Source organism: Rhinopithecus bieti, unplaced genomic scaffold (genome assembly GCF_001698545.2).
Source record: "Rhinopithecus bieti isolate Rb0 unplaced genomic scaffold, ASM169854v2 scaffold_10614, whole genome shotgun sequence".
In the NCBI taxonomy this organism is placed as follows: Eukaryota; Metazoa; Chordata; class Mammalia; order Primates; family Cercopithecidae; genus Rhinopithecus; species Rhinopithecus bieti.
Genome location: NW_016806893.1, coordinates 2,758,494 through 2,774,541, shown reverse-complemented (window position 1 = coordinate 2,774,541; position 16,048 = coordinate 2,758,494). Strand labels below are relative to the sequence as shown.

At 43.4% G+C, this 16,048-nt stretch overlaps 1 protein-coding gene across 1 annotated transcript in view; it reads left to right on the top strand.

Annotated features, from left to right (window-relative positions):
* The first annotated feature begins 2,745 nt into the window (after window positions 1-2,745).
* Window positions 2,746-16,048, top strand: part of BEND3 (BEN domain containing 3) — a 32,310-nt gene continuing 19,007 nt past the window's right edge. The window contains exons 1-2 of the mRNA XM_017878580.1: window positions 2,746-2,793; window positions 3,285-3,487. Of these exons, the coding sequence (XP_017734069.1) occupies window positions 2,757-2,793; window positions 3,285-3,487 (240 nt within the window). The 5' untranslated portion in view covers window positions 2,746-2,756. The remainder of the gene's footprint in view (window positions 2,794-3,284; window positions 3,488-16,048) is intronic.

Below are 16,048 nucleotides of genomic sequence, written 5' to 3'. Positions count from 1 at the left end.
TTTTTTTTTTTTTTTTTTTGAGACAGAGTCACTCAGTTGCCCAGGCTGGAGTATAGTGGCGCGATCTGGGCTCACTGTAACCTCTGCCTCTCGGGTTCAAGCAATTCTCCTGCCTCAGTAGCTGGGACTATAGGCGTGCGCCGCTGTGCCTAGCTAATTTTTGTATTTTTAGTAGAGATGGGATTTCACCATGTTGGTCAGGCTGGTGTTGAACTTCTGACCCCAGGTGATCCGCCCACCTTGGCCTCCCAAAGTGCTGGGATTACAGGCATGAGCCACCGTTCCTGGCCAGAAATTTCTTAAGAGATACTTCTTGGTCCTGCTCTCCAGTCATCCTCAACCAAAATGAGAACTCTGTGTTTGTAGTCAGCTTAATCAGTTGTGGGGATCACAACTCCCCAGTGTCAACATTAAAGGTTGCAATGTATATTCTTCTCCAAATGTTACTACCTTTGTATCTTGTACTATTTATGTACATGCTGTCATGGTATTCAGGGGATCTCAAAGACTTAGTGATAATTTTGTTTGTTTTGTTTTAGTGGTGCTTTGCTTCATGGTGTCAGTTCCATTCCAGTTGGGGCAGTGGGAGCAGGGGCAGGTTCTGCTTCAGATCCTGCAGCCTGGAACAAAGCACTGTCCCCCTTTCTTGCTTAATTCCCTCACCTGGTCTGTTTGGACCAGACTGTGTGGAGCTCCAAAGCCCTACACTTAAAAATCCACAGCACCGCTGGGTGCAGTGGCTCACACCTCAAATCCCAGCACTTTGGGAGGCTGAGGTGGGTGGATCACGAGGTCAGGAGACTGAGACCATCCTGGCTAACATGATGAAACCCCGTCTCTCCTAAAAATACAAAAAATTTGCTGGGAGTGGTGGCATGCGCCTGTAGTCCGATCTACTTGGGAGGTTGAGGCAGGAGAAGCACTTGAACCTGGGAGGCGGAGGTTGCAGTGAGCCGAGATCACGCCACTGCACTCCAGCCTGGGCAACAGAGCGAGACTATCTCAAAAAAACAAACAAAAAAAATCCACAGCACCTTTTTCTCTTTGTTGCTTCTGAAGGAAGGGCTATACTAACACTATCTACTAAGTAATATAATGTGACCCACATATGTAATTTTAAATTTTCTAGTAGCCACGTTTTAAAAAGCAGATAAAATTAGTTTTAATACAGTATTGTATTGGCCAGGCACGGTGGATCACACCTGTAATCCTAGCACTTTGAGAGGCTGAGGTGGGTGGATCACGAGGTCAAAGAGATCAAGACCATCCTTGCCAATATGGTGAAACCCCATCTCTACTAAATATACAAAAAATTAGCTGGGCATAGTGGTGCGTGCCTGTAGTCCCAGCTACCCGGGAGGCTGAGGCAGGAGAATCACTTGAACCCAGGAGGCGGAGGTTGCAGTGAGCCAAGGTTGTGCCACTGCACTCCAGCCTGGTGACAGAGCAAGACTGTTTCATAAATAAATAAATGAAATAAAGTATTGTGTTTAGCCCAGTAAGTCCAAAATATTATATCAACATGTAATCAGTATAAAACAATTATTAGGTCTGGGCACAGTGGCTCACACGTGTAATCCCAGCACTTTGGGAGGCCAAGGTGGAAGGATTGCTTGAGTTCAAGATCAGCCTGGTCAATATAGTGAAACCCCATCTCTACAAAAAATGTCCTTAAATTAGCTGTGTGTGGCGGCATGTGATCCCTGTAGTGCTAGCCATTCCAGAGGCTGAGGCAGGAGGATTGCTTGAAGCCAGGAATCAGAGGCTGCAATGAGCGATGATAGTGCTACTGCAGTCCAGCCAGGGTAACAAGAGTGAGACCTTTCCTCTAAAAAACAAAAAAGAATTATTAGTGAGATATTTTGCATTTCTGTTTTTTTGTTGTTGTTGTTTTTTTTTTTTGAGACGGAGTCTGGCTCTGTCGCCCAGGCTGGAGTGCAGTGGCCGGATCTCAGCTCACTGCAAGCTCCGTCTCCGGGTTTACGCCATTCTCCTGCCTCAGCCTTCCGGGTAGCTGGGACTACAGGCGCCCGCCACCTCGCCCGGCTAGTTTTTTGTATTTTTTAGTAGAGACGGGGTTTCACCACGTTAGCCAGGATGGTCTCGATCTCCTGACCTCGTGATCCGCCCGTCTCGGCCTCCCAAAGTGCTGGGATTACAGGCTTGAGCCACCGCGCCCGGCATGCATTTCTGTTATTAAGCTAAGTCTGAGATTTAGTGTGTATTTTATACTTACAGCACATCTCCCTTGGACTAGCCACATTTTGAGTCCTCAGTAGCCAGTTGTGGCTAGTAGCCATCTTCATGTCATGAGCAGCACAGTTCTCTTGATGACCTGAAGTCCTAAGATTTCAGGATCCATAACCCCCATCCTTCAGCCTCTTTGTTGCGTGGCTGGAATTTATAAGCATGGACTTAAAAGAGATAATTAAAATTGGGGTCTTTTTTAAGACTTGGTTTGTTCAGTCATGTTCCCATGGCTCAGTAAGTGGCTGTCAGTGGATGCTATAAGACATGTTCTGCTCACATAAAGTCTTGGAGAAGAGCTCCCAGCAGGGATGCACAAGGTCTGGCAGCTCCTGAGTGTCTGCAGACAAGATTATGAGGACACATGCTTCCACAGTGCTGTGCTGCTCTATTACCTAGAGCCCGGGTTGGAAGGGTAAGAGGATTTTCTGTGGGTAGAGAAAACTAAGAAATAAATCAAGCAATAAGTCAATACATTGTCTTTGTCTTTTTATTTAGTGGAATAGAAGATGAACTCAACTGAATTCACCGAAGATGTAGAAGAAGGTAAAAAAAAAAATGCCCTTTTAGAAAATGTTTTAACTGAATACTTTTGATTAGGTCATACATTCACATGGCCCAAAAATATACAAAGTTATATAGTGAAAAGTCCCCTCCACCCTCACACTTGTTACCGGTTCCCATCCCCCTCCACCCACACACTTGTTATAAGCACCTTGTGTCTCTTTTAAAAGTTACTTTTTTAAAGCACAAAAAGATAATATTTTAGTTCTCTCCTTCCACTGCCTTCCCTCCCCAAAAATATGTTTAAACCAATTTGAACTACATGCTCTTGGAACATGGCTTTATTGTATAGCACTAGCGCGGTGAGATAAAGATTGCATTGTTGGAAAGCGCAGGTTTGTTATGACTAGACATCATTATCTGAACGCTGGTGTCAGAGAGCGGCCCACAGACACCCTGCTGCTCGGAGAACCCTGCTGATTTCTGAGCAGCCCTGGTTTTTCCCACTGAGCCCTATTTCTTCTCTGACACAGTTCTAAAAAGTATCACTGTGAAAGTGGAGACAGAGGCCGAAGATGCTGCTCTGGACTGCTCCGTGAATTCCAGGACTTCGGAGAAGCACTCTGTGGACAGCGTCCTCGCTGCCCTGCAGGACTCCAGCAAACGAAAGCAGCTGGTCAGTGATGGCCTGCTAGACTCTGTCCCTGGTGTGAAGAGGAGGCGGCTGATCCCCGAGGTGAGGGCCCGGCCACTGTCACTCTTTGCTTGGGCTCTAACCCTCTCTGATTCCATGCTGAATCTCTCTCTTCTTTTGGCATCCCAGCAACTGCTGAACCCTTGGGCATGGGAAGGTTTCATTTAAGCTGTCCCATCTCTGGCTTCAGTTTCTCGAAGGTGTTTGTCTTCAACTGGAATTCTTGTTTGTGTTTGGATTCCTGGTGGGTAAAGGGAGCCTTCACATTGCAGCTGCTTTTACGTTATTTTGCTGTGCTTTGTGGGGGAAAGCAGGGGCTTGCTGATAGGGAGGACAGTTAACGTAAGCCTACCACACTTGACATAGTAGCTGATTCTTGCAAAAAGTGGGGCATTAGCTGGAGGTCAGGTCTTTTCCTAAATTAAATCGATCATTCATTTATTTAAATAGAGACTGGATCTCACTATGTTGCCCAGGCTGATCTTGAGCTTCTGGCCTCGAGTGATCCTCCTGACTTGGCCTCCCAAAGTGTAGAATTACAGGTGTGAGCCATAGTGCACAGCCAACTCTTTGTTTAATTGGTTTGTTTTAATTCTCCCGTTGGATGTTAGGGCAGATGCAAACAAATTGGGAAGTTATATATTTTAGGGATTTGGTGAGGCTATAATTTGCATAATGATGAGACTAAGATTTTAACCAAGATTTAAATGTACATGTTTATAGTGAGGACCTACATTCCACATCATGCAACATTGAGTGATAGGCTTGTTAGTTTTTGTTTTGTTTTGTTTTGTTTTTTGAGATGGAGTTTTGCTCTTCTTGCCCAGGCTGGAGTACAGTGGCACAGTCTCAGCTCACTGCAACCTCTGCCTCCTGGGTTCAAGTGATCCTCCTGCCACAGCCTCCCGAGAAGCTGAGATTACAGGCATGCGCCACCACGCCCAGCTAATTTTGTATTTTTAGTAGAGATGGAGTTTCTCCATGTTGGCCAAGCTGGTCTTGAGCTCCCGACCTCAGGTGATCTGCCCGCCTTGGCCTCCCAAAGTGCTGGTATTACAGACATGAGCCATTGTGCTTGGAGATGAGTGATACTTTTATTTACTATCTTATTTATTCTTTTTTTTTTTTTTTTTGTGCTAACTCTTTATTCTGGTCTGGATGGCTTTTCTTTTTTAAATGACTTTGTTTCTCTAATTTATTTGGGTTAAAAAAAATTTTTTTTTCTTTGAGACGGAGTTTCACTCTTGTTGGCCAGGCTGAAGTGCAATGACGCGATCTTGGCTCACCGCAACCTCCGCCTCCCGAGTTCAAGCGATTCTCCTGCCTCAGCCTCCTGAGTAGCTGGGATTACAAGTGTGCGCCACCACACCCGGCTAATTTTTGTATTTTTAGTAGAGATGGGGTTTCTTCATTTTGGTCAGCTGGTCTTGAACTCCCAACCTTAGGTGATCCGCCTGCCTCAGCCTCCCAAAGTGCTGGGATTACAGGTGTGAGCCACTGCACCGGGCCCAAAACAACTTTATTAAGATATAATTCACATACTATGCCTTTCACCAATTTAAGTTACATAGTTTAATGTGTGGGTTTATTATTATTATTTTTTTGTCTGAGACAGAGTCTCACTCTGTCACCTAGGCTGGAATGCAGTGGCGCAATCTCAGCTCACTGCAACGTCTGCCTCCTGTGCTTAAGCGATTCTCCTGCCTCAGCCTCCTGAGCAGCTGGGATTACACGTGTGGACCACCACGCCTGGCTGATTTTTTATTTTTTGTAGAGATGGGATTTCACCATGTTGGTCCAGGCTGGTCTCGAACTCCTGACCTCCAGTGGTCTGCTGGCCTTGGCCTCCCAAAGTTCTGGGATTACAGGTGTGAGCCACTGCGCCCAGCACTAGTTTAATGGTATTTAGTATGTTCACAGAGTTACGCAATTTTAGGACATTTTTATAACCTTACAAAGAGTCCCTGCCCATTAGCAGTAGCTCCTCATTCCCTACTTTTCCAGCTCCTGACAATCACTAATGTACTTTCTAAGGATTTGCCTATTGTGGGCATTTCATTTTTATTTTTAATTGATTGATTGATTGTTGGATGGATGGAGTTTTGCTGTGTGGCCCAGGCTTGGAGTGAAGTGGCATGAGCTCAACTCACTGCAACCTCTGCCTCCTTGTTTAAGCGATTCTCCTGCCTCAGCTTCCCAAGTTGTTGGGATTACAGGCAGGCACCACCACACCTGGCTAATTTTTGTATTTTTAGTAGAGATAGGGTTTCACTATGTTGGCCAGGCTGACCTCAAACTCCTGACCTCAAGTAATTCACCTGCCTCAGCCTTCCAAAGTGCTGGGATTACAGGTGGGAGTCACTACGCCTGGCCAATTCTAGGCATTTCATGTAATGTAATCATATATTCTGTGGCCATTTGTGTCTGACTTCTTAGCATAATATTTTCAAGGTTCATCATCTATGTGTCAGTACTTCATTTCTTTTTGTTTTAACAGACTTTATTTTATAGAGCAGTTTTAGGTTCACAGAAAAATTGAGCAAAAGATACAGATTTCCCATATACTTCCTTACCCCTACATGTGTATAACCTCCCCCATCGTCAACATTCTATACCAGATTGATACATTTGTTAGAGCTGATGATCACCCATTGACACATTATCGCCCAAAGTCAATAGTTTACATTAGGGCTCACTCTTGCTGTTGTATTGTCTGTGGGTTTGCATTTGTAGTGTCATACAGAGTAGTTTCGCTATCCTAAAAATCTGTTATGCTCTGTCTATTCATCCTTCCCTCCCACATAACCCCCAGCAACCACTGATCTCTTTACTATCTCCATACTTTTACCTTTTCCAGAATGTCATGAAGTTGGAGTCATACAATATGTAGCCTTTTTAGATTGGTTTGTTACACTTAGCAATATGCATCTGAGTTTCCTCCATGTCTTTTCATGGCTTGATAGCTCATTTTCTTTTAGCACTGAATTATATTCCATTGCCTGGATGTATCAGAGTTTATTTATTCATTTACCTACTAAAGGACATCTTGGATGCTTGGATGCTTCCAAGTTTTAGCAATTATGAATAATGCTGCTATAAACATCCATGTATAGGTTTTCTTGTGGACATAAGTTTTTAGCTCCTTTGGATAAACACCAAGGAGTGTGATTATGTTTAGTTTGGTAAAAAACTACCAAACTGCCTTCCAAAGTGGCTGGACCATTTTACAGTCCAACTAACAAGTTCCTCTTGTTCCACATCGTCGAAAGCATTTGCTGTTGTGAGTGTTCTGGGTTTTGGCCAGTATAATAGCTATGTGGTCGTATCTTGGCTTTTTGTTTGTTTGTTTAGTTTTTAAAAAAATTTTTTTGTAGAGATGGGGGTGGTCTCACCATGTTGCCCAGGCTATTCTCAACCTCCTGGCCTCAAGCGATCCGCTTGCCTCAGCCTCCTAAAGTGTTGGGATTACAGGCATGAGCCACTGTACCCAGTGGTTGTGTTTTTATGTTGTTGTTGTTGTTTGAGACACGGTCTCTCTGCTGCCAGGGTGGAATGTAAAAGCAGTGGCATAGCTAGGTGTGGTGGTTTGCACCTGTAATCCCTGCACCTTAGGAGGCTGAGGTGGGTGGATTGCTCGAGTCCAGGAGTTCCAGACCAGCCTGGGCAATGTGGCAAAACCATGTCTCTACAAAATAATTAACCAGGCGTGGTGGCACACACCTGTAGTCCCAGCTACTCGGGAGTCTGCAGTGGGAGGATCGCCTGAGCCTGGGAGGTCAGGGCTGCCATGAGCCATGGTTGTGTCACTGCAATCCAGCCTGGGTGACAGAGTGAGACCCTGTCTCCAAAAAAAAAAAAAGCAGTGACACAGTCAGCTCACTAATCTCAAACTCCTGGGCTCAAGGGATCCTCCTCTTTCAGACTCCCAAGTAGCTGGGAGTACAGGATGCCAGCAGCCATGCCTGGCTAACTTTTAAATTTTTGTAGAGATGGAGTTTTTGTGTCGTTTTATTTTATTAGTTTATTTAATTTATTTTATTTATTTATTTATTATTATTATTATTATTTTGGAGACGGAGTCTGCACTGCTGTCCCGCCCCAAGGCTGGAGTGCAGTGGCCGGATCTCAGCTGCAGCTGCAAGCTCCACCCCCGGGTTCAGCGCGCATTCTCGACTGCCTCAGCCTCCCGAGGTAAGTCTGGGACTGGACAGGCGCCCGCGCACCTCGCCGGCTAGTTGTTTGTAACTTTTAGTAGAGACGTGTTCACCGTGTTAGCCAGGATGGTCTCAATCTCCTGACCTTGTGATCCGCCCGCCCATTTATTTATTTTTGAGACGGAGTTTTGCTCTTGTTGCCCAGGCTGGAATGCCATGGTGCGATCTCGGCTCACCTCAACCTCCGCCTGCTGGGTTCAAGCGATTCTCCGGCTTCAGCCTCCAGAGTAACTGGAATTACAGGCACGCGTCACCACGCCTGACTACTTTTGTGTTTTTAGCAGAGACAGGGTTTCTCTATGTTGGTCAGGCTGGTATTGAACTCCCAACCTCAGGTGATCCACCCCCCTCAGCCTTCAAAGTGCTGGGATTACAGGCGTGAGCCACCACACTCGGCTGTTGTTCTCTTAATTTGTGCTTCCCCGACAACATATGATGTGGAGAATCTTTTTATATGCTTATTTGCCAGCAGTGTAGCTTTTTTGGTGAAGTGGCTATTAAGATTTTTGGCCCATTTTAATTTTTATTTTATAGAGATAGCATCTTGCTGTGTTGTCTGGGCTCAAGCTCCTGGGCTCAAGTAACCCTGTGGCCTCAAGCCTTTGAAAGTGCTGAGATTATAGGCTTGAGCCACCACACCTGGCTGGCCCATTTTTAAATTGGGTTTTGTTCTTATTGTTGAATTTTAAGAGTTCTTTGTATATTTTGATTAACAGTCCTTTATCAGATATGTCTTTTGCAAATATTTTCTCTCAGCCTGTGGCTTGTCTTTTCATTCTTTTTGGCAGTATCTTGTGGAGCAGAAATGTTTCCTTTTAATGAAGTCCAGTTTATTAATTCTTTCATAGACTGTGGCTTTGCTGTCATATCTAAAAAGTTACTGCCAAACCCAAGGTCATCTAGATTTTCTCGGATGTTACCTTCTAGGTGTTTTATAGTTTTTCATTTTACATTTAGGTTTGTGATCCATTTTGAGTTGATTTTTGTAAAGGGTGTAAGGACTATGTCTAGACTGACATATCTGCATGTGGATGTCCAGTTTGGTCCAGTAAGATATGTTGAAAAGACCGTCTGTGTTCCATTGTATTGCTTCCGTTGACTGTCTTTATGGAGTTCTACTTCTGGGCTCTCTATTCTGTTGTGTTGATCCATTTATTCTTGCCCCAGTACCACCCTGTCTTGATTACTGTAGCTTTTTGGTAAATGTTGAAGTCAGGTAGTACAGTATCCGTCTTTTCACTGTGTTCTTTTCTTTCACTATTGTGTTGGCTATTCTGGGCTTTTGTCTGTCCATGTAAATTTTAGAATTAGTTTATTGATATCAGCAAAATAGCTTGCTGGGATTTTGATTTGGATCATATTGAATCTATAGGTCAAAGTGGGAAGAACTGACATCTCGAAAATACTGAGTCTGCCTCTCTATGAGCATGGAATGTCTCTCCATTTATTTAATTTTTTAATTACTTTCTTTTTTTTTTTTTTTTTTTTTTTTTTTGTTTGGGAGAGGGAGTCTCGCTCTGCCGCCCAGGCTGGAGTGCTGTGGCCAGATCTCAGCTCACTGCAAGCTCCGCCTCCCGGGTTCACGCCATTCTCCTGCCTCAGCCTCCCGAGTAGCTGGGACTACAGGCCCCCGCCACCTCGCCCGGCTAATTTTTTTGTATTTTTTTAGTAGAGACGGGGTTTCACCGTGTTAGCCAGGATGGTCTCGATCTCCTGACCTTGTGATCCGCCCGTCTCGGCCTCCCAAAGTGCTGGGATTACAGGCTTGAGCCACCGCGCCCGGCCAATTACTTTCATCAGTTTTGTACTTTCCCTCATATACATCTTGTATACATATGTATTTTGTTAGGTTTATACGTAAGTATTTCATGTTTTTGGAGACCTGATATAAATGGTATTGTGTTTTTAATTTTAAATTCTACTTGTTTATTGCTGGTGTATAGGAAATAAAATTGACTTTTGTATCGTAACCTTGTATACTATAACCTTCCTATAATTGCTTATTAGTTCCAGTTGGTTTTTGGTTGATTCTTTTGGGTGTTCTACACAGACAATCATGTCATATGCAAAGAAAGACAGTTTTATTTCTTCCTTCCCAATCAGTATACCTTTTATTTCATTTTCTTTTCTTATTGCATTAGATGAGACCTTCAGTACAATATTGAAAAGGAATGAGGAGAGGGAGACATCCTTGCTTTGTGCCTGATCTTAATGGGAAACCTTCTGGTTTCTAACCATTAAGTACGATATTAGCTGTGGGATTTTTGTAGGTGTTCTTTTTCAGGATGAGGAAGTTTCCCTTTAGTCCTAATTTACTGAGAGTTTTGTTATGAATGGTATTGGATTTTGTGAAGTGCTTTTTCTATATTTATTGATATGATCATGTCTTACGCTGTGGTGGATTACATTAACTGATTTTTAAATGATGAACCCCTTTGCACGTCTAGGATAAATCTAAGTTGGTCATGGTGTATAAAATCAGTTTTTTTTTGGAGACAGAGTCTCACTCTGTTGCCTAGGCTGGAGTGCAGTGGTGCAATCTTGGCTGTCTGCAAGCTCCGCCTCCCGGGTTCAAGCAGTTCTCCTGCCTCAGCCTCCCAAGTAGCTGAGACTATAGGCACCCACTACCACACCCGGCTAATTTTTTGTATTTTAGTAGAGATGGGTTTCACCATGTTGCCCAGGCTGGTCTCCAACTCCTGAGCTCAGGCAGTCTGCCCACCTCTGCCTCCTAAAGTGCTAGGATTGCAGGCATGAGCCATCATGCCTGGCCTCAATTTTTTTAAACATGAGGCTGGTCACGTGGGAGACAGAATTATTACTCAAATCAGTCTCCTGCTAATGTTTTACTGAGGGTTTTGCATCTGTGTTCATGAGAAATATCTGTAGCTTTTTTTCTTGTGATGTCTTTGTCTGGTTTTGGTATTAAGGTAATGCTGGCCTCATAGAGTGAGTTAGGAAGTAGTTTCTCTGCTTCTGTTTTCTGAGACTGTAGAGAAATCATATCATTTTTCCCTTAAATGTTTGGTAAAATTCACCTTTGAACCCATTTGGGCCTGGTACTTTGTATTCTGGAAGGCTATTAGTTACTGATTCAATTTCTTTAATAGATAAAGCGCTATTCGGAATGTCTCTTCTTCCATGAGTTCTAGAAGATTGTGTCTTTTAAGGAATTAGTGTCTTTCCTCTAGGTTATCAAATTTGTGGACATAGAGTTGGTCATAGTGTTCCTTTATCATCCTTTCAATGCCCATGGGGTCTGTAGTGGGATCTCTCATTTCTGATATTATTAATTTGTGTCCTCTTTCTCCCTCTAAGTTAGCCTGCTAGAGGTATATGGATTTTACTGATCTTTTCAGAGAAACAGATTTTGGTTTCATTGATTTTTTTATCTGTTGATTTCCCATTTGCAATTTCATTGATTTCTACACTAATTTTTATTGTTTCTTTTCTTCTGCTTACTTTGGATTTAATTTGCTTTTCTAGTTTTCTCAGGTAAAAGCTGAGATGATTTTTAGATCTTTTCTATTATATGCTTTCAATACTATAAATTTTCCTTTAACAACTCTTTTTGCTGCATTTCACAAATTTTGGTAAATTGAGTTTTCGTTTTCTTTCTTTTCTTTTTTTGAGATGGAGTCTCACTCTGTCGCCCAGGCAGGAGTGCAGTGGTGCAATCTTGGCTCACTGTAACCTCTGCCTTCCAAGTTCAAGCAATTACCCTGCCTCAGCCTACTGAGTAGCTGGGATTACAGGCGCCCACCACCATGCTTGGCTAATTTTTGTATTTTTAGTAGAAACGGGGTTTTGCCATGTTGGCCAGGCTGATCTCGAGCTCCTGACTTCAGGTGATCCACTGCCTCTGCCTTCCAAAATGCTGGGATTACAGGCATGAGCCACTGTACCTGGCCTAATTTTCTCTTTTTTTTAGCATGTTAATTATACTTTTTTCTTAAATATTTTTTCCTTTTTTTTTAATGGTTGCCGTAAAGTTTGCAACATATATTTACAACTAGTCCAAGTACATGTTCAAATAACTTACCACTTCAGGAGTGGTGTGAGTACCTTATAATGAAAGAGTCCAAATTCCTCCCTCTTCTCCCTTGTGTTATTGCTGTCATTCATTTATATATAAGTGCGTGTACACGCGCGTGCGAGCATATATACTTGACTGCATTGTTGCTGTTATTATTTTGAACAAAGAGTTCTCAAAGTAACAAATATAAAGTTTTTATTTTACCTTCAGTGATTCCTTCCCTGATGCACTTTCTTTCTTTATGTGGATTCATGTTTCTGACTTCTGTCATTTTCTTTCTCGCTGAAGAAGTCCTTTGAACATTTCTGGCAACAAGCTCCCTAATTTATTTTATTTATTTATTTATTTGAGACAGAGCCTTGCTCTGTCGCCCAAACTGGAGTACAGTGGCGCAATCTTGGCTGAATGCAACCTCCACCTCCCAGGTTCAAGTGATTCTCGTGCCTCAGCCTCCCCAGAAGCTGAAATTACAGGCATGTGCTACCACACCCAGCTAAGTTTTGTATTTTTATTAGAGACAGGGTTTCTTCATGTTGGCCGGGATGATCTCGAACTCCTGACCTCAAGCAATCTGCCTGCCTTGGCCTCCCAAAATGCTGGGATTACAAACATGAGTCAGCATACCTGGCCTCTGTAGTATAATTTAAAATCAGGTAATGTGATTCCTTCAGTTGTGTTCTAGAATAGCTTTGGATATTCTGGATCTTTGGTGCTTCCATATAAGTTTTAGGATTATTTTTTCTGTTTCTGTGAAGAATATCACTGGAATTTTGATAGGGATTGTATTAAATCTGTAATTGGTAGCCGGGTGCAGTGGCTCACGCCTGTAATCCCAGCACTTTGGGAGGCTGAGGTGAGTGAATCAGTTGAGGTCAGGAGTTCGAGACCAGCCTGGCCAACATGGTGAAACCCCATTTCTACTAAAAATACAAAGATTAGCCGTGCACAGTAGCGCGTGCCTGTAGTCCCAGCTACTCAGGAGGCTGAGGCAGGAGAATCGCTTGAACCTGGGAGGCGGAGGTTGCAGTCAGCCGAGATCCTATCACTGTGCTTTATCCTGGGTGACAGAGCGAGGCTGTGTCTCAAAAAAAATAAAATCCTTTTTTATTTTTTTGAGACGGAGTCTCGCTCTGTCGCCCAGGCTGGAGTGCAGTGGCACAATCTCAGCTCACTGCAAGTTCCGCCTCCCGGGTTCACACCATTCTCCTGCCTCAGCCTCCCGAGTAGCTGGGACTACAGGCGCCTGCCACCACGCCCGGCTAGTTTGTTTTTGTATTTTTAGTAAAGACGGGGTTTCACCATGTTAGCCAGGATGGTCTCAATCTCCTGACATTGTGATCCACCCGCCTAGGCCTTCCAAAGTGCTGGGATTACAGGCGTGAGAAAAAAAATAAAATCTTTAGTTGGCTTTTGGTAGTGTGGATAATATTTCACTTTAACAATATTGATTTTTCGAATCATGAATGTGGAATATCATTCCTTTTTTTGTGTCTTCTTCAGTTTCTCACATGAATGTTTTACCATTTTCATTGTAGAGATATTTCACTTTTTTTTTTTTTTCTTTTTGAGACAGGGTCTTGCTCTTTTGCCCAAGCTGGTGTGCAATGGGGCAATCTTGGCAACCTCACCTCCCAGGTTCAAGTGATTCTCCTGCCTCAGCCTCTCAAGTAGCTGGGATTACAGGCACCCGCCATCACGCCCGGCTAATTTTTGTATTTTTAGTAGAGACCAGGTTTCGCCATGTTGGCCAGGCTGGTCTCCAGCTCCTGACCTCAGATGATCAGCCAGCCTCAGCCTCCCAAAGTGGTAAGATTACAGGCATGAGCCACTGCGCCTGGCCGAGATCTTTCACTTCTTTGGTTAAATTAATTCCTAGATAATTTATTTTTATGTGTAGCTATCGTAAATTATATTACTTTCTTGATTTCTTTTTCAGATTGTTCAATTTCAGCACATAGAAATACTCCTGGTTTTTGTATGTTGCTTTTGCATCCTGCCACTTTACTGCATTTGAATGTCAGTCCCCTTCCTTCTTGCTTGCACAGTTTCTAAGGAGAATGTCGGTGTAATTCTTATCTTTGCTCCTCTATAGGTAAAGTGTTTTGTTCCCCACCTTACTTCTTTTAGGATTTTTTTTTATCTTTGATTTTCTGTAGTTTGAAAACAATATGCCCAGGTATAGTGGATTGTTTTGTTTTGTTTTGTTTTGTTTTTCATGTATCATGTTTGCTATTCTCTGAACCTCTTAGATCTGTGGTTTGGTATCTTACCTTAATTTGGGGACATTCTCAGTCATTGTAGTTTCAAATATTTCTTCTATTCCTTTCTGTCTTTCCATGTATTCCCATGGTGTATATGTACCACCCTTTGTAACACTTTTTGTAGTTGTCCCACAGTTCTTGGTCAGTCTGTTCAATTTTTCCAGTCCTTTTTCTCTTTGCTTTTCTGTTATTGAGGTATCTATTAAGATATCCTCAAACTCAGAGATTTCTTTTTTCAGCCATGTCCAGCCTACCAAAAAACCCATCAAAAGGATTCTTCTAGCTGGGTGTAGTGGCACATGCCTATAGTCCTAGCTAGCTACTTAGGAGGCTGAGGCAGGAGGATTGCTTGAGGCCAGTAGTTTGAGGCTGCAGTGAGCCAAGATTGCACCACTGTATTTCAGCCGGGAGGGGGCAAAGCAAGAATCTGTCTCTAAACAACAAAAAAAAAGGACTCTTCATTTCTATTACAGTGTTTTTTTTTATACCTAGCATTTCTTTTTTATCGTTTCTTAGAATTTCAGGCCGAGTGTGGTGACTCATGTTTGTAATCCCAGCACTTTGGGAGGCTGAGGCGGGAGGATCGCTTGAGCCCAGAGTTTAAGACCAGCCTGGGCAACATAGCAAGACCCTGTCTCTAAAAAAAAAAAGTATTTTCATTTGTGTGTCCCTTGACCATCTGTTTTTGTTTTTGTTTTTTTTTGTTTGGGATGGAATCTTGCTCTGTCACCCAGGCTGGAGTGTGCAGTGGCACGATCTCAGCTCACTGCAACCTCTACCTCCCAGATTCAAGTGATTCTCCTGCCTCAGCCTCCTGAGTAGCTGGGATTACAGGTGTGTGCCACCATGCCCAGCTAATTTTTGTATGTTTAGTAGAGATGGGGTTTCACCATGTTGATCGGGCTGGTCTCAAACTCCTGACCTCATGATCCGCCTGCCTCGGCCTCCCAAAGTGCTTGCAACCAGCCGACCATCTATTCTTGCATGTTGTCTACTTTAGCCATTAGAGTCCTTGGCATATTAATCATAGTTGTTTCACATTCTCTGTTTGATAATTCCAGCATCCCTACCACCTGTGAGTCTGGTTTGGTCTTAGTATGCCTTGTAGTTTTTTTCTTTTCCCTTTTTTTTTTTTTTTTGAGATAGAGTCTCGCTTTCTTACCCAGGCTGGAGTGCAGTGGTGCTGTCTCTGCTCACTGCAACCTCCACCTCCCAGATTCAAGTGATTCTCCTGCCTCAGCCTCCCAAGTAGTTACGATTACAGGCATTCACTGACTTTTGTATTTGTAGGTAGAGATGGGGTTTTGCCATGTTGACCAGGCTGGTCTCAAACTCCTGACCTCAAGTGATCCACCTGCCTCGCCTCTGAAAGTGCTGGGATTATTGGCCCAGCCTTGTAGGTTTTTTTTCTTTCTTGTTTTTTGAGATGGAGTCTTGCTCTGTCACCCAGGCTGGAGTACAGCGGCATGATCTCGGCCCACTGCAACCTCCGCCTCCCGGGTTCAAGCAATTCTCCTGCCTCAGCCTCCCTAGTAGCTGTGGCTACAGGCGCACACCACCATGCCCAGCTAATTTTTGTAGTTTTAGTAGAGACAGGGTTTTACTGTGTTGACCAGGATGGTTTCAATCTCTTGACCTTGTGATCTGCCCACCTTGGCCTCCCAAAGTGCTGGGATTACAGGCAAGAGCCACCATGCCCAGCCAGTTTTTTCTTAATAAGCAGACATGGTATCCTGAGTACAAGGAACTCCTGTAAATAGTCCTTTGGTAATGTTGGAGGAGAGGAAGGAAGGGAGAGAGCAGCATTCTCCAGTCCTGGATTTGGTCTCCGTTTTTTTTTTTTTTTTTAGACTGAGTCTTGCTCTGTCTCCAGGCTGGAGTGCAATGATGTGATCTCCGCTCACTGCAACCTCCACCTCGCGGGTTCAAGCAATTCTCCTGCCTCAGCCTCCCAAGTAGCTAGGACTACAAGTGCACGCCACCATGCACAGCTAGTTTTTGTATTTTTAGTAGAGAGAGGGTTTCACCACGTTGACCAGGATGGTCTCCATCTCTTTTTTTTATTTTTATTTTTTTATTTTATTATTATTTT